Below are 18429 nucleotides of genomic sequence, written 5' to 3'. Positions count from 1 at the left end.
GACAGTTTTTTTCTGCTCTCACACCCACCCTCTTAAGAAGCAGTTTCTGCACTCACCCCCCTTCCCTCTTTCCAAACCAGCAACACAGACAGAGGCAGGTTGAGGGGTCCTCTGGTCAGTCCAATCAGGAAAAGAGGTTCTCTACTTAGCCAGGTGTCCTTCCCACGAGAGACAGTCCTCTAGGAACTTCTTTGGCATGGGTCCAATCTCATGAGCAACATCCCACCCGAAATTCTGCTGCAACATGAATTCTTTTGTCCGTAAGGTGCTGTGCAGCCTCTCCTGAGCTGAGGCTAGGCTGCTTCCATGCCAGGAGCAAGGCCTTTCTCTCCCAGTCAAGGCCTTTGCAGTTTTAACTCTTAGATGAGACTCCCACTGGTTCACAGTCTTTTCCAGGCATCCACCTGCTCCTCTGGAGTGGGCTGTGGGTGGATTTCTGCATCCTTATGGACTCCATGGGCTGCAGGAGAAACTTCTTGCTCCCCCATAGCTTTCACCACGGCTAGCAGAAAGCTCCAGGCACCGAAGCACCCCTTCCCCCCCTTCTTCACTGACCTTGGCAATCTCCATGCTGTTCTCCCTCACATATTTTCACCTCCACCTCTTCCTCTTCCAATTACAAAGAAGTGAAAGAAGTGTGTGCCTGCTTGTTTTGATTTCTTCTTAAATATGTTTTCACAGAGGCGTAACCAGCACCTCCAATTGGCCCAAACTTCAAACTTGGCCGGTAGCACGTCCATCACCTTCAGAGCCATCAGAGATTGGCTCTGCTGGACTTGATGTAAAAACTTCCAGAACTTGCACTCAGGACACACAGGAGCCATCTTTGTGCCACACCCCACTCCTCAGACACCTCCCCAGGCCTACCACAACAGTTTCCGAGGGGTCCAAATTTCTCCTAGATGTTAAAAATACTTTACTGATGTTTTGGGCCAATCAAAACCACCACAACTGGAGAAAACATTTTTCTAAGACAGGCAACACCACATGATCACCCAAAAAAACTTGTGGAGTAAAAAAATCATAGAATATCCTGAATTAGAAGGAAACCAACAAGAACATCAAAGTACAAGTCCTGGCCCTGCACACAAAAACCCCAAGAGTCAACACCATGAGCCTGACAGCATTGTCCAAACACCTCTTGAGTTCTGGAAGGATGGTGCTGTAACTACTTCTCTGGGGAGCATGCTCCAGTGTCCAACCACACCTCTGGGTGAAAAACCTTTTCCAAATATTCAGCCTAAACCTCCCATGGAAGTTTTGTGCCATTCCTTTGGGTCCTGTCAATGGTCATCAAAGAGAAGAGATCAGTCTCTGCCTCTCCACTTCCCCTCAGTCTCCTCTTACCCAAAGTGCACAAGCCAAGTGACTTCAGTTGCTCCTTCTCCTCCAGACGCTTCAAAATCTTCATGGCCCTCCTCTGGATGCTCTCTAACAGCTTAATATCTTTCTTATATTGTGGTACCCAAAACTGCCCCCAGCACTGGAGGTGAGGCTGCCCCAGTGCAGAGCAGAGCAGGACAATCCTCTCCCTTGCCCAGCTGGCCATGCTGTGCCTGATATCCCCCAGGACATGAGTGACCCTCCTGGCTGCCAGGGCACTGCTGACTCATGTTCATCTTGTCATCAACCAGGACACCCAGGTCCCTTTCCTGCACTCATTTCTGCTCTCCAGACTCTCATTCCCCAGTCTGTCTATACATCCACGGTTGTCCCATCCCTGGTGCAGAATCCAGTGCTTTCCCTTGTTGAATTTCATATGGCTGGTGATTGCCCAGTCCTCTCCTTTGTTGAGGTCTCTCTGCAGGGCTTCCCTGACCTCAAAGGAGTCAACAGCTCTACCCAGGTTCACATCATCTGTGAATTTGCTTAGTAACCCTTGCAGTTCTGTGTACACGTCCTTTATGAAGATGTTGAAGAACACAGGGCTGAGGATGGAGCCCTGTGGAACCCCACCAGTTACAGTCACCAGTGTGATGTCACCCCATTCACTGTAACCACTTGTGCCTGTCTGTGATCCAGTTGCTCACCCTGCACATGATGTGTTTACCCATCTGTGTACTGGACAGCTTCTCCAGAAGGATCCCGTGAGAGACACCATCAAAGCTTTACTGAAATCAAAAGAGATTACACCTACTGGCTTCCCCTGGTCAACTCAGTGGGTTACCTTTGTCATTAAAAGAAAGTAAGCTTTTCAAACAGGACTTTTCCCCGGTGACTGCTTTGTCCTTCAGGTGTTGTTCAGTAATTCTCAGAATACTGTTTTCTGTAAATTTCCCAGTCACTGAAGGGAGACTGACAGGCCTGTAGTTACCAGGCCATTCTTGAAAACTTGGACAACATCCTTCCTGCCATTCTTGAAAACTGGGACAACATTTGCCAGTTGACTGGTACCTCTGAAGAGGTCTCACAATGGTATCAGGCAGCTCAGTACCTGAGGATGAATCTCATCAAGTCCCACAGACTTATGGGGAGTCAGGTGGAACATCAAATCCTGGAAAATTTTGAGGTTGGCTGGGAGTTTATCATCCTCACAGATGTGGTCCTCAAGCTCTGGAACCCCCAAAGCCCATTGCTGGTGTTGAAAATCAAGGTCAATAACACATTAAACATCCCTATCTTGTCTCTGTCCCTGTTAGTGAGGTGACTATCCTCATCCTCTAACATGCCATTGGTATTTCTGACTGCCTTTTGCTATTAACATATTTTAAAAAGCTATTTTTATTGTTCCCCACAGTTCTGGCCAGTTTCAACTGCAGCTGGGCTTTGGCGACATGCATTTTCTCCCTCAAGCGTCAATCAGCATCTCTGTATTTCTCCCAGGTTGCCCAACCTTGCTTCCATTGGCCATACCCTTTTTCCTTTGCCTTAGCTCTAAAAGATTTTTGCTTAGGCTTTACTAAGGAGTGGATGCATCTAAATGTACTTATGCTAGGCAATCATTAATGAACCTACATGTATAGTAAATTAGTTAACTTGAGAAGTAACTCAGCAAATATGACCAGTCCTTACAGACAAGATCGTGTCCTTTGAGTTTTCCATGCTGCTGCTATGTTACAGTATCTTTAAAATTCTCAATATGAAAGGTAGCATTTTAGTGGTTTAAGTTCTGGGGCTTTTTCTTAAGTGCTCTGTCTGAAGACTTCCCCTGCAGTTTCTGAAATGGTTACTGAAGAGTCTGCAGACATATTTGCTCAGTTGACGTGCTCTTCCCCCCACCTCTGTCCCCAGATAAAGACACAGGGAGAAGCACACCTTCTTCAGTACAGACATTCCCTACCTAGGATTTCAGTTTTGGGCTGCTTGTATGGGCAGTTGTTTCTGTGTCAGCTAAAGTTTTGCAGATATCTATCTGGAGAAGGAAAAAAGGAATCAGGAAATTTAGATCTAATTTCTCACTTTGCAAAAGGCTCCATCTGGCTCTAAGCAGCTCAAGATTGTGCTGACACATTTTCTGTGTGTTATACAGGAGGAAGCCAAACATTTGCTAAATTTCTGAAGGAGTCCCCAGGAGACAGCCTCCCTGACTGCAGCTCCTTCACACATCCAGGATTGCTACAACTGTAATTGAGAGATGCAAATCTTTTTACTGGTTCATCCACTGTACTTTGGCTTGTGCTCAGTAGCACTCCCATACAGTATGTAAGCATGTAGCCTGGGGTAAGACAGTGACTTGGAATCCACTGTGACACAAACTACTACAAAAACATATAAGTATGTATATTTTGCAGTGGTTTTTGCTGTACACTGAACACTGTAGAGCCAAAAGGCTGCCAACTTTGTATGCTAAGGACATTAAGGCAGAGTCTTACCACTGATAACTAAGCATTGCTTCAATCTCACAACTTACACTTATTTATAACCTTGCTTTAACTGACATTCCCTGGCATCTATAGGGATTAGGAATCTAATTAGAAATTAGGAATCTAATTTCTTTCCCAAAAAGAAATAAAATAGGACTCTGGATAACCAGGACAGCTTTCTGCTAGGAGTAAGAGATAAACAGGACAACCTGCTTATACCATATCCTTCAAACTTTTCACTGGTTAGGTTTATCTTGTGTACTAACTGAGACCAGACTTGCTCTTAATTTACTTTTTTAAAAGGCCATCTTCTTATGTAAAACATGCATTAAGCAAGAGTCTGCAATTTACCTTGGACTGGTCACGTCATGGGTATTGTGGAACAATTTCTGTATCTTGTTGCTAGGAACAACTCCCACTTTCACCAGGTATGAACAGGCTTCCACACGAAAAGCCCAGAAGTGCTTTCCTTTGGCAATCCCAGTGTCGCCAATGATGTAATCCAGGGTTGTGTAGCATCCAACCTGCAGTCGCTCAGATCCCAGCAGCAGAGGAAATCCCGCCCAACTTTCCACAGAGGTTCTTCTTAGGTTCAGCTGGAGGTGCTCATTGTTGTACCCACATTTGTCATCAAAAAGAAAACTGAAAACTGAAAAACAGTATCCCAAAAAAATTATTCTTAGTTATGTATTTGGCCTTCTATGCTTACAAACTATGTCATTTCAAGTCACACCAGCATTAGAATTTCTCATTTCTAAAGGCTACCAGGAGTGTCATGCAAACTAACAGTCTCTGTATGTTACCTACTTAACCTTTGACAGTGCTTCTAAACATTTATGCAGCTGGTAACAGTGTAGGAGACATCTGGGAGCTACTGGAAACTGCTTTCACTGATGGACATAAGAATATCCCATACCTGGAGCTGGAGGAGTACGCAAAATAACTTCTCGGCTCCAAGGGCTACAGATGGACCCTTTGTATCCTCGAACTCTAAAGGCATAGCTGCTGTCGACATCAAGATCAGATAATACTTTGCTCTTGCCACAAACTTCAGCCTTCTGCCATGTCACACTCTCCTCTTCCCTGTTAAGCTTATGATACTCAAGAACATAGATATCAGCTGAATCTGTCTTCCCAGGGCATTCCCAACTGATCAGAGCTTGGTTGTACATTCTGCTCTGCTCCTCATTGATTTCTGGTATTTCTAGACCTGGAACACACGAGGGAAAAAACTCTGAAATTTAGATACATGCTGTTTTAGAGTTAACCATACAACCAGTCCTAGGTAACCCAAAATGTTACTGTATTCCATATCTATCTATGCCCCGTGAGAATTCAGCCACTTTATAACTAGGGACTATTACTGTTATTTGTGGCCCACTGCTATTCGTGGTTTTTGTAAATTTTGTTATTTTTACACTTCTACCTACTCATATTTGTTTTTCCTTATTGGTGGAAAGTGATTGGTTAAAACTATATGGGGAGAAAACACATTTTAAAGTGTCCACCTCTTAAAACTGTTTTAAACCAAGACACAAACCCTTTGTTGGGTGGCTATAGCACTGTTTAAAAAGGGAATCTGACTCAACTCAGTTAAAGGCAGCAGATGAGGACAGTTCTCCACTCATAAACTTAAATAAATCCCCTATTTTCTGTTTTTACTTTGAAAGGCTTGAGCATTTTTTTTCCTGGCAGCTAGGGAAAAAAGTGTATTAAAAACTATCCTTTTCTGTCATGCAATAAAAAGCTTTTAGGAAGACTGACAATATTTTGGAAGCCAGTGCAAACTGGTACCGAAGGCAAAGTCATGTTAGCTCCTTTATGAATGCTGAAGCTAACACTGCTGTCAGGTAATGCTTTCTGGATCACAGAGACAGAAGGGACAATGCAAGTCTCAAGACTGAGGTCTGCAACTGCTGCCCTGTGCAAGTTTTGCCTTTCTCTAGAGAAGTCCTTAAAGCTGAAACTTGAAAAAGACCTGATGCTCTCAGAATTTACCACTGGAATGGAAAGACAAGTCGCCAAGAATGTCTTCTTGCTTGGCAGTGTCCACCACAAAGTCTTCAAAAGTAGTTTCAGCTGCTGGCCTAAAGCTCTTCAGAGACTCGGTAGCTTTTTGGATTCTGAAAAGACAGAACAAGCAGGATGGCACAAGAGAGAAAAGGCAATTCAAGTGGACATTCCTTAAAAGTAAAAATGCTAGGTTTTGCTTTAGAAAAAAGTCTGCTTTCATGTACTTGCTGATGTCTCCCAGAAATTTTTATTTCTCTAGAAAGGTTTTCAAATGCAAAATTTAAAGGCCTTTTGTACATCAGTGTAAAGATAATGAACAGGTAACCATTCAGTTGGCAAAGCATTTAAACAATTTAGAGCATTATGTTCAAAGAACAAAACTGACGTGAAGCACTAGTAGAGAACACAAAGATCAAAGAACAAAACTGATGTGAAGCACTAGTAGAGAACACAAAGATTAAAGCCAGAAGAGACCTACCTGCTAGATTAACTTGCAAGCACCTGATACAATCTCTGAGAAAAGGACTTTGTTAGGGAGCTGAACAGACTATCCTTCCACTGCAGTCCCACTGAACAAGACTAGGCATTACGGCAGGACAAGAGCCCTCCTCTCCTGAGTGGGGCTTCCTAACGCACAGTCTAATGCAGGAATTCCAACTGAACATCACCAGGACCATCCCCCAAGCCTCTGCAGTGCATGGTACTGCTCTGTGAAGAATACAACTGCACAGACTTCAGGAAAAAGTAACTGCACCTCAAACAGAAGATATTTAAGATACCTGACATGAAGTTGTTTTGCTGTTTGAACAAAACAGGAGGGATCAGTTTCTTTAAGCACTTCTTGAGCATATCCTACAAGGCCATTATTTTCCAGGAGCCCTTGGTATTCTTCCACTTGTGTCTGCAGTTTTTCCAGCCTTATATTCTTAGAAGTTTCAATTGCCCTAAGAGCTGCAGATTTCTTCTCTTCCAGGACATGATACAATTTCTCAAAACTCTGAGATGCCTCTTGTTTAGCTCTTTCACTGTTGCACTAGGAGCAAACAAAAGACATTTTAGACAGATTCTATATCACTGTGGCTCTGTTCAGAAACATTCTTAAGGCTGTTCAAGACATCACAGTAAATCTAGTCATCCATTTGACAGACAAGACTAATGAGCTTTGTTATGCTATTCAGCATTGAAAATGAAATGAGCACAGCACCCAAGCTAGTCAGCATTTGCTGTCCTTAACAGAGAATGAAGAGCAGGGAAATATTCCTCTGATTATGTCTCAAGTTATGCATTACATTTATCTACATAGCTCAAGAAAAAGCACTGTAAAAACAAATCGGTCTCTGAAGTCTTCATGCCCAAGAGCTAGATGCTCTTCCATCTTCCCCAATCACCCTGAACTGCAGGTGCAGCCCAGCTTCTCATGTGCACCCTCTGAACTGTAGTGCCACCTCTCACTACTGCCCTGGATAAAAGGAACTGCAAAGCACAGAGGCAATCTGTAATCAAGATACACCAGTACCAGGAGCTTCTGAAATTTGTGCCATCATTTTTTCAGCTGGTATGTGAGTTTCCAGCTGTGACTCTTCTGCAAGGAGATTTGGCCCTGACTTTGTCAAGGTAAACAGGCAGCATTAATAGTGCACCATCATTAATACATGAATTCCCTAAGTCTAATCTACTTGTTTTGGTAAAGGTATTAAGTAAGTTTTATTTCACTTAAATTTACAGCAGCAGGCAAAAATGAACTTCCTTCTGTATGTTTTCCACATTGGCAGGACTAGGTCTCACCATGTGTGTACTCACATAAACTCACATAAACTATTCAAAAATTGTTTTACCACTTAACTGAAAAAAACCAAAGTTTGAAACACTTCACTGGAAACAGTTTTGAGTCCTTGCTATGTCTCTACAAAGGCCAACCCCAGACAACCTGTGCCTCTGCCCAAATTAGGGTGCAAACAAGACCATATGGCAGTCAATAGTATGAGTTTTATTTGATAGTAAATATGAGAGAGAGAGAGAGAGAGAGAGGAATGGAGAGAAAGAGAGAAGTAGGAAAAGAGGTAGGGGGACAGAAAGAGAGTGACTGCGGCAGAATAAGAAAAATATCACCACCTGTGGATCTCAACAATGTTTTGTTGATCCTCTCCAGCTGGTCTTCTTGGTGATGATGGTCCCCCCAAAAAGTATAGAATCTCATGGGTTAATATACACTCAGGCTGGGTGGCAATGTCCAGGCATGTCCCCCTGGTGAAGAGGGGCATTCTTTTCCAATGGACTCTGGATCTGTTGCATCACCTGCAGTCCTGTGGTGCAAGGGCTCTGGGGAGCAGTTTGGGGGTCTTTGATAGATTATGACACCCCCTCTGCTACCTCTCACGTGAATGCCCTGTGGATGTGGCTGTGGGGCTGAGGGTTCCACAGCTGGGCCAGTTTGTGTAAGCAAGGATGGGTGCTTATTGCCTCAGACCAGAGATCAACCTCCTGCCCCTGCGCCCCACTGCCGGGGGAGCCTGTGTAAACCTGGCTTCTGTGGGCTGTGGTCTCCCCTACCCCAAATATAGCCATGAATCTCTACTGTGTTTGGCTCTCCTGCAGATGCATTCCTTTCCCTCAGCCTTGTTTGTTTCTCCCTAGGCCTGACTGAACAATAGTATCTCATGTCAGCAGCTTAACTTACACTCCAGAGTCCAAGTATCTTCAGGGAGGCTTCTCTGGTTGTACCTTCTTTATACAGTTTTTGTTATAATGGGCAAAACTTTGTATCAATGTTTGAGGCATGAACTATTTCAATCTCTGACACACTCTTACCTCTGTTTCTTTCAGCAGCAGATCCAGCTGTGTGATGTGAGCTTTCACCTGGCTCTCCTTACTGATGAGGTACTCAATATCTTTTGAAAGCTTCTCCTGTTGAAGCAAAACAGTAAGAACAGGTTATCTCACACAAAGTGACAACCAGCACAGGCAGGTCATGCAGCTAGTCCTTAGTTTATCTAGCCACAAGGACAACAGCCTGACACCAGTTATGAGCAGCAAGCCTGTGGGGAATTGTTTGGTGACCTGCGGTGACTGCAAGGCGACTGTGAGCAACACTGGTGGCACAGCCTCTAAAGGACAAGACCTAACAGTGTCAGCTGGCTCATTCTTCCCCAGTCACCCAGCAGTCACCTGCTCTTAAGTTAGGAACATGAGGCTTCTGGACGTCAAACTTACAGAAGGAATTTGTTAGTTATTAACACATTTGTAGTAAGAGTTGCTAGAAAAAGGAGTAGTTCAAATCACAGACTTATGAATGTCTCTGCACTTCCTTAGCTGCAAGAGTTATACAGGAGTTAAGCAGTTGTACAGGAAAAGCCTTGCACACTGGTGAGGAGACCAAGAGCACAAGGCAGGCTAGTCTGGTCTTTGGTTTTATGGGGTTTTTTTTTTTCTTCCTTTTTTTTTTTTCCTCCTGTGAGGAAGAGAGGAAGAAAAGGAAAAAGAGGAAGTAGGTGCAGTCTTTAATAACAAATTGATGTTTGCAAGTCTTCCCTATTGTGCTGTGCTTAGGAAATAAACAGCATCAGAAACATACAAAGTCTCAACAGATACTTCAGATGCTACTTTTTCAGGAGTGCTACTCAAGTATCAGCTATCACAAGCTACCCGAACACTTACATTAAAAAAAATTGACTGTAAAGTATTCACTGCTTATACCTTCTGTATTGTCTGTACTGCTGTACAGTTAGGTAAAATAAGGTGAAAGCACTTTTAAGGGGTTATATTTCAAGCATCATAGCAAATGCAGTTTAGTTTTTTAGACACACCCTACATCACACTAATACATACATTAACCAATATTGCACAACAGGTCTCAAGACTAGTTCAGGGTCTCCTAAACACACAGCCTGGCTGGCTTCCAGCCAGAGGAAGTTTGCCCTTACATCAGAAGTACTCTTCCCCTTCTTAAGGCCAGGTCCAATGATATTTACTTTTACCTTAAGGGTTTTGTAGGCAGTGCTCATGGTTGTTACTCTGTGGTTTGCATGACTTCCACCCAGTTTACAAAGATGACAAACAGGCCTTCTGCAGATTTCACAGTACATGTTTACTCTCTCCATTTCATGTTCTGGACACATCAAAATCTGTGGGGTAAAAAAAAAGAGCAGAGATAATACAGGTGTACTTCCAAAAACCGGTGTTCTCAACAGTCAAAGCACCCAATCAACCCATGGCAGCATATGATTTCATTAGTGAATTTTTTTATAGTCAGTTTATCTTCTACCTTTCATATTTGTGTTGTGGTTTGACCCTGGCCAAATGCCAGGCACCCATGACATCTCCTCTCTCCACTCTACTCTGCCGCAGCTGTGCAGAGGAGAGGGAAACAAAAGTTAACACACACATACACAAAGGACTCGTTTTGGGATAAGGAATGGGGAGAAAGACACACTGCGGGCCACATAGGCTAAAAACTTAAAGCTGCAAAGTGATTTATTGCCTAACCTAACAGAGTCAGGGAAAGATAATGAGAAGTAAAAACAAGCTCTTAAGACAGTGTTTCTCTGCTCACTCCCCTCCCTCCCACCAGCAACACAGAGGGACAGGGTATGGGGTTTGGTCAGTCCATCACCGAAATTTCTTCTGGTGCTCAGGAAGACAGGAGTCCTCTACTGAGCCATGGGGTCTCTCCCACAGGAGACAGTCCTCTGTGACCTTCTTTGGCGTGGGTCACATCTCACAAGCAACATCCCACCCGAATCTGCACTCTTGTGAGTCCTTGTCCATGGGGTGCAGACTCTGAGCCGAGGCCAGGCTGTTCCATCTCTGGTGCAAGACAAGGCCTTTCTCTCTGTATGAGATTCCCACTGGATCACAGTTTTCTCCAGACATCCACCTGCTCCTCTGGCATGGGCTGTGGGTAGATATCTGCATCCTTGTGGCCTCCATGGGCTGCAGGGGGACAACCTGCTCCCCCCATGGTCTTCACCGCAGCTAGCAGAGGGTTTTCAGCTCTGGCGCCTGGAGCACCTCCTCCCCCACCTTCTCCACTGACCTTGGTGTCTCCATGTTGTTTTCCCTCACATGTTCTCACCTGCTTCTCCTTCTCTAGCTAAAAAGAAGTGAGTGACTATTTTGATTTGATTTCTTCTTAAATATGTTTTCACAGAGGCATAACTAGCACCTCTAATTGGCTCACACTTGGCTGGCAGCATGTCCATCACTTTCAGAGCCATCAGAGTTTGGCTTGACTGGACATGGTGAAAACTTCCAGAACCTTCACACACAACACACAGTAGCCATCTTTGTGCCCCCCCTCAAAAAACTGGACCAAGCAAAACCAAGACAATTTGTCAACGCCAGTGAAAGCCAGCAGATGCACACACAGTGTTTCTCAAGGTTTACAGTAAGCAAACCTCTAGCAGTGTCTGTGTAGCCTCCATACAGTCATCAACCTTTTGCTAACCCCTGCCCACGTTGTTTGCATGCCTCCAGCATTCTACATGCCTGCTCAGAGCTGTAAATGCAATATATAACACACCCAGCCTGTAAAACTTAACCATGCCCATGCCAGGATCTCTTGCAACAGCTATGAATTGTTTATTAAAGCAAGAGCTGACATAACACTGTGGCAATTTAAGTCTAAGACAGGTTTTGATAAGCCACATAGCCATTGCTCTTGGAGCAACAAAGTGCAGACACCACTACCAGCTGCAGTCATTTTAAAGACAAAAGACTTTAGTGTTTCAGTCTTTCTGTCTGACTTGAATTACAAGCTGTTCACACTGAGTGCTAATTCCAGGATCAGTTCAAACAGCATTGCAAGAAAGCTGGTGTTTGCTAAAAATCATCTTCCAAAAACTGAACATGTTGAAATAAATGCTCAGAATTTAAAAAGTGCTGCTCAAGTCCAAGCTCAGGCAACAGATTAAATTATACAAAACATGTGTGTTTGGTTTAAAAAGACAAATTTGCCTCATTCTAGAGCACTGAAAGACAACATTTGGGTCATCTATTCCATAGAAGTTACCAAAGAGGAACTTTTGAGGAAGCTTTTTAGTTTCAGTACGCCTCCACACAAGAAAGGTCAGAAAAGGACATAAAAATAGAAAATGGTGAGCAGTCCCAATATGGACACAGTAAGCTAAAACCCGAAACCAACTTGCAAATCCCAAATGTTAGCTTAGGCTATGGTGAATAGCCCAAAGACACCAGTCTCATCAGCACCTCTGTATAGTAACATTATCATTAAGCTAAATATGCAATTAGTTGTCAGTAGTCAATGCAATCCTATTTGCATTGACTGCTGGATTTGGAAGGAAACAAAAAATGGAAAAAAGGAAGCTGCCAAGAAAATCAGCCATGCAGGCAAACATCTCTATAAACTAGTCATTCAGTTAGTCTGTGGAAGTAATTTTTCCACAGCAGTGTATAGCCACACCTCACAGAAAACCCATATTTTTATTCATCTCCTCATATAAGCAAGAATTACAGCCTGCAAGCAAGAGACAGCAGAGGTCAGCAGACTGCCTTGTCTAGCTCTCTCAAAACTCAAGAACAATCAGCCCAGTATGCTCTTCTCCCATCCCCACCACACATGCTCCAAAGTGCTCTCCAGCCTGGTTGTAAATTAAAGTGATGACTACGAACATTGTTAAGGAAACCAACAAATACTTCAAGCTTTCAGCTCAAGTCTTAAAAGTGCAGTGCAATGAAAAATGAACTTTTCTTTCTTTATATCAAGCTGAAACAGTCATCAGAAAAGTTCCTACAAGCACACAGTAAAGATCAGCTTACTGCTGTTGGGAAGTTTTTCAAAAAGGTAGATGTATCTAAAGTTGATTAGATGCTTTTCTCCTTTTTCTGCTCTTTGTGTCTTCACATATGATTAGAAATCCTAAATCCCACATGTGCATACATACACAATACATCGGTGTCAGAATAATCTAAACCACCTCACCCTGATTTTCTCTGCTTCAAGAGAATTCAACTACTTTCAATCCTGAATTCAGTCTGCATGTAGTATAACACCTTAGAGCACCTATAAGAGTGCACAGGGATTGATGCTGGAGTGATTTTTGCCTTTTTTTTGTATATTTGTAACCTTCCCAGTACTCTTCCCTACCCTCTTCCCCAGCTAGAAAGACTAAACACATTCCAGAGCTCCAAGCCCTGGGGGGTACAAGGCCCCTAACCTATCTTGATTCTTCCTGGGTCTTCCTTGACAGGTCTTCAAAACAAGTTTCTTTGAAACATTTTCAGAAACAAGTACAGCTAGTACCAAGGGTGGGGGGCTCCAGAGAAGGGGCTTGACCTCGGGGAAATTGCATCACCACTTGCCCTCCTAATTGGTGCTTTTGATCAATTATGCTGATATCCTAAAACCTATAAAACTGTATTCATCCCTGTGGGGATGGGCTTTTGTGCATGTTCTTCCAGAACTGTCCCTGGAGCTCCAATAAAATCCACTTTTATATTACCTCCTACACTAAAATTATCTCAAGTTTCACTTCTAGGCTGAAAAAGGCAACAGGATCACAAGATGCCTTTGGTATGTTCAAGTAGCAATGTTGCAGCTGTAAGGGTTTAGATACCATAGAAGTGACATTTTTAAGGAGCTTTACAGCATTCTAAAGCAAGAGCTGGAAGACAGTATGCAAGCTTTCACCTTTCTCATTTATCCAACAGAGGGGCATTTCACACAATGTGTGTGCAAGCATGTTTGAAAGCATATGAAGCATGTGATCACTTTTAACTGGAATTAATGTGTTAGACTCAAGAAAAACAGCACCAAGTGGGCTTCTCGATGTTCACTACCTGCCAGCTTACAAACTTTTAGGTTCAAATTTTTCCAGTCTCAGAAGGAAGGTCCACCAGCAGTCAAGAGCTTCTTACACATTGCACATTAATCAAATTTACTTAATGTAATCATAATTAATCAGGACTCTTTGACCATCAGCATTTCCAGTACCTGTGGGAGCTCCAGCAAGGAGGCACAGGCACACAGAATGTGCTGGGACGTTAAGGCCTATTGTAGTCCCAGGTTAGCAAGATGGCATCTGTGACATGTAACATCTGTGATGTAACTTAAATTCAGTAATTCAATAAGGCAATGCCACGTACTGCACCATGCTTAAGCAGGAGACACAAAGGTAGCAGCATTTTGCAAACACTCTGTTCTGTCTAAATGCAGCAACAGCAGCACCAGTGTATGAAGTAGAAATTTTGCCATTACATTTTTATCTCTTCTGCTACAGACAAAAAAATAATGGAGTAATAATGATGGAGACCTTAACTCCACCTTTTGCTCTTGTTAGATGCAAGGAAGGAGAGGAAGAAAATGCTTTGTGATGGATCAAAGTGCAGGCACATAGCATCCAGGGGGGATGTGCCTAGAAGGGGCATGGAAGAGGCCAGGTGTGTTGGGGTTTTTAAGTTTACCACACACAGGCATCTTCCTTAGACAGTCCCATTCTAGATGGTGAAAATCATGGTATTAATAACACCAAGGTTGTAGATTCAATCCCCATATGAACCATTCACTTAAGAGTTGGACTTGATGATCCTCATGGATCCCTTTCAGTTGAGAACATTCTGTGATCTGTGATCATTAAGTCCTTAAAAAAAAATAGAAAAGTACTCAAATCACAATTAACACAATCCATCCCACAAAGTAGAAAGCCTTATTTTCACAGGAGTCTTCAAATATGTTCTCAATGTTCTCTTCAATGACAACCACTTGACCATCAGCAAGAACAAAAGCTTGAGGTTCACTCAATAAATAACAGCAATAGTCAATAAAGCAATAATGGTCCTAAAAAGCCTCAGACCTTGCACAGATATATCTGAAGCTACATGAGAATGTTGCAACCCAAATTCTGTAAGGTACAGTATTCTTACCTTGGGTCTGAAGTTGGTGGTTGGTCCTACATATTCATGCTGGGCTTTCACAGTTCCCCAGGGATGATGTACTTTGAAACATTCATTGCAATAGCTTGCACTGCAGTCCATGCAGCTCTTTGTGGACTCCTGAGGTGGAGGTTTGCAGAAATCACACATAATAGCGATGGCTGCTCTGGCTGCCTGTCTGTATCTTTCCACAATGGTTTCCAAAGTGAAGTTGCGAAATAATCCATTGATGCCACGTTCTCCAAGATCAATATCCCTCTGGCAACCCGGACAAGGAAACAGAGTCGATCTAGGAGTCAGTGAATTGCGTTTTCTGCCTGTGTAGACACCAAAACACAATTTAGGATGAGCACAAACCAAACTGGTTTAGATTTTAACAAAAGCACAGGAATTTGTGAACCAATTCCAGACTGTAGCACATAGTCCAAACCAGTACAACACCAATTTATATGCAGTCTGCCAAGCCAAAGAAAATACAGTTGCCCTGAGAAGGTAATGTCTGACTCCAAGGGACACTACCAACTACTCCTCTAAAGCTTCATTCTATGTTAAGATAAATTTAGCTGTTCCAATTCTATCTTCTTTATCTAGTTTTGGATGCACTCAAGCTCTGGCCTTTTGAAACAATAAACACAAAGCCTTGTGGAAGCCAGGTAGTTTTAGACTAACTGGCTGTCCATACAGAGAGCAACAGCTTCCTAACATAACTGAAGTGAAAGATGCTTACTCCCAGAGCAAAACAAGTTATTCCCAGAAAAACATAGCCAACTTTGAGCTCCCTGAAGCTTGCTTTGCCTGAGTCAAATTTAATTTACCTATCCCAAGAGACATGATAAAAAACCCAGGAAAATGAGGGACCAGTATGACATCTAAACCAAGTAATTTAGTCAAAAAATACAAAGGCTGACTTGGCCCCTGCTGAAAAGCCTTGGTAAAGGAGGGCTGCAAAATAAACCCCTCACACCAAAGGGAAGTCTGAGGTAGTTATGTCTGAGAGGTTCCTCTGCCCTGAAGTGAGGAACCACAGATCTCCACTGTTGCACAAGATATCTTTATTAACTTCTAAATGGGTACAGCAGGGAAGCTGCACTCCTACCAAACAGCTACGTGCCAATGTCCCACTCTCTTCAAAATAAAATCACAGGCTCAAGAAAAGCCACTACCCTGAGGAGCCTTTTGAGTCTGTTAGGGGGATGGGTCACACAGACTTAGAAGTTATTCACAAGGTAATGTGCTTATCAAAGTGGGAGTGCATCCCGCCTCACTCATGAACCCACAGGATGCAAGTAACAGGAAAGAATCCTTTATGTATTTCAAAAGCAGGCTAAGCCAGTCATTAGGCTTAACTTGTATCCTTTCAGCTTCCCCTCACAAAGAAACAGAAAAACCCATCTTCTGTAGTGCTGGTGCACTGTTTTAAGATCTCTTTGAGAGCATTGCATGTTGGTATAACTGACTGTCCTGGTTTCATCTGGGTAAGAGATAATTTTCTTCTTAGTAGCTGGTACAGTGCTGTGGTTTGGATTCTGTATGAGAATAATGTTATTACACCCTGATGGTTTGGCTGTTGCTAAGTAGGGCTTATCCTAAATCCAGGACTTTCTGGTTTTCCATGCTTCACCCGTGAGCAGGTGCACAAAAAGCCAGGAGGGAGAACAGCCAGGACAGCTGACCCAAACTGGCCAAAGGGATATTCCATACTATAGAATATCATGTCCAGGACATAAACCAGGGACAGTCAGCCAGGAGGGGTGGATTGCTGCTCAGGGACTGGCTGGGCACTGGGCAGTGGGTGAACAATTGTATTGTGCATCATTTGTTTCTCTTGGATTTTATTCCTCCCTCTCTTTTGCATTACTTTTGAATTTGCATGCTTTTTTATTATTGTTATCCCTCCAGCATATACTCCAGTAAATAATTAACTCTATTCCAGATGAAACCAGGACACTAATAAATTTGTAAATGGAAGTATGACTTAAAGCTGAATTCTTAGTGTTGAAATTGGTTCTTCTTCAGAATGGGAAATTTGCTCTTCTCTGTATTTAATCAGTATTTTCCCATCAAAAATGCTAATGCTTTATTTCTTTCTGAAATGTCCTTTGATGCTATCCAAAATAATGCTTTGGGCTGCTCTTCTGTTGCTCCTTCAATCCAACACCTCCTTCCAATCCAAACCTAACAACCCAAAACCTCCAGTCCTATCACACCCTTCCAAGTTGCTTCAAAAAACACCAAATCAACACTCCTATGAGAAATTAGCTCCTTTAAATATCTTTGAAATTTGACCCATGATAGTTATGCATTACTGGCAGCTGAGAAGCCACAACCAGAGCTTGGAAAAGTGTACACTGACTGACAGTCTCCCACCCAGCTGGTCTCATGCCTTTCTCTAAGTTCTGAGCAGAACAACTAGGCTGCATTTATAGAACAGGATGGATGATAGGAGGCACAGGTATACAACTCTCTGGCTAAGGGAGCAGAGATTTTTTTTCCTGATTTCACTTTTTTTTAGTACTTACTTGAAGTGAATTAATTACTGCACATCCTGCAGTACCTGTAACTTGGCATACACAGCAACACACGCATGCAAGGCACAGCAACAGCAGTGAAACACAAACTGTATTTCCAGTGTATGCTCCAAGCTAGCACTGCACACAGGCACACAGAGAAATCTTCTACACAGACTTCTGCAATGTCCTAAACAAAAAGATGACTTCACATGCAGTGCCATGCAGACAACAGCTACAAAAGGTGATCTGGAATACATATTTGCTGAAACTAAGAAAATAATCATACAATGTGGCACATATCAAGACTGCCTACAAGTAGAACGCTACAGCAGAGAGCAAACAATGACAAAGCAAGATAGTAAGTAAAAAAAACATGGTGCAGTGGTCAAGTTTAGAAATACAATCTGAAATTCGTATCCATCCCAATGGAGGCCTTTCATTCTGCCTTTGGTGGACCGAAATGAGACTGTCATCATGAGCCATGCTCTGCAAAGACTGGTGACATTGTTTACGGAAAGCAATACAGTATCAAGAAGTCCTGCACACCTTCAGATGTCTCATCCCTTTTCACTGACAGCACTCTGAGAGTCAAGGTTGGGGGTTTTTTTGTGTTTTAAAGTTTATTTGCTAAGCTTCTTGGCGTGTTCTGCCATTTCAATATCCAAAAGGACGGAAATATATTCTTGTTTTGCCTAGTAGTCTTAAAATATGAATACTGTAGTTTGCTTTTTGCTAAAAGGATTTCTACACTCATATTTTAAGAAGAAAGCACTAATGAAGTAATTATTCTGGACATTATCTTTCCTATCTGTCTTGGATCCAGTTTGCTAGAACTGAATTCTGGTTATGTACAAAAAAAACCCCTAACAAACAAAAAGCGTGCACACACACACACACACACACACACAAAAAAGAAAAAAAAAAAGCAACAAACCCCCTAGATTCTGTCATTTGAGATATGCAGCTCAGAGAAACTTAGGTGCTACCCATATTCTTTTCTACACTTTGCCAATTCAGTTTACAACAAAGAAATATGTATCTTGTGAAATGTTAGAAATCATCACAAGAAATTTTCCACTGTGGTTTGTAAACTGATGGCTCCACTTGCAATAAGTTGCTCAATTAGTAACAAAAAAATTATCACAACATACACTCATGCTCAGACTCACAAATATTACCATACAGATTGCAAAAACTCAAGTAAAAGAGCAATCTCA

The 18429-nt window shown here is 42.6% G+C and overlaps 1 protein-coding gene across 1 annotated transcript in view; it reads right to left on the bottom strand.

The window, feature by feature from the left end:
- The window catches only part of TRIM36 (tripartite motif containing 36), a 33741-nt gene that overhangs the window by 9890 nt on the left and 5422 nt on the right, over window positions 1-18429 (bottom strand). The window contains exons 3-9 of the mRNA XM_085041810.1: window positions 14694-15019; window positions 9791-9937; window positions 8625-8720; window positions 6596-6849; window positions 5802-5926; window positions 4720-5013; window positions 4155-4452 (exon numbers count right to left, since the gene is read on the bottom strand). Of these exons, the coding sequence (XP_084897936.1) occupies window positions 4155-4452; window positions 4720-5013; window positions 5802-5926; window positions 6596-6849; window positions 8625-8720; window positions 9791-9937; window positions 14694-15019 (1540 nt within the window). The remainder of the gene's footprint in view (window positions 1-4154; window positions 4453-4719; window positions 5014-5801; window positions 5927-6595; window positions 6850-8624; window positions 8721-9790; window positions 9938-14693; window positions 15020-18429) is intronic.

The sequence above is a fragment of the Lichenostomus cassidix genome, chromosome Z (genome assembly GCF_008360975.1).
Source record: "Lichenostomus cassidix isolate B80296 chromosome Z, HeHo_3.0, whole genome shotgun sequence".
Lineage (NCBI taxonomy): Eukaryota > Metazoa > Chordata > Aves > Passeriformes > Meliphagidae > Lichenostomus > Lichenostomus cassidix.
Note: the sequence above shows the minus strand (reverse complement) of the source record. Positions and strands in the feature narration are given on the sequence as shown.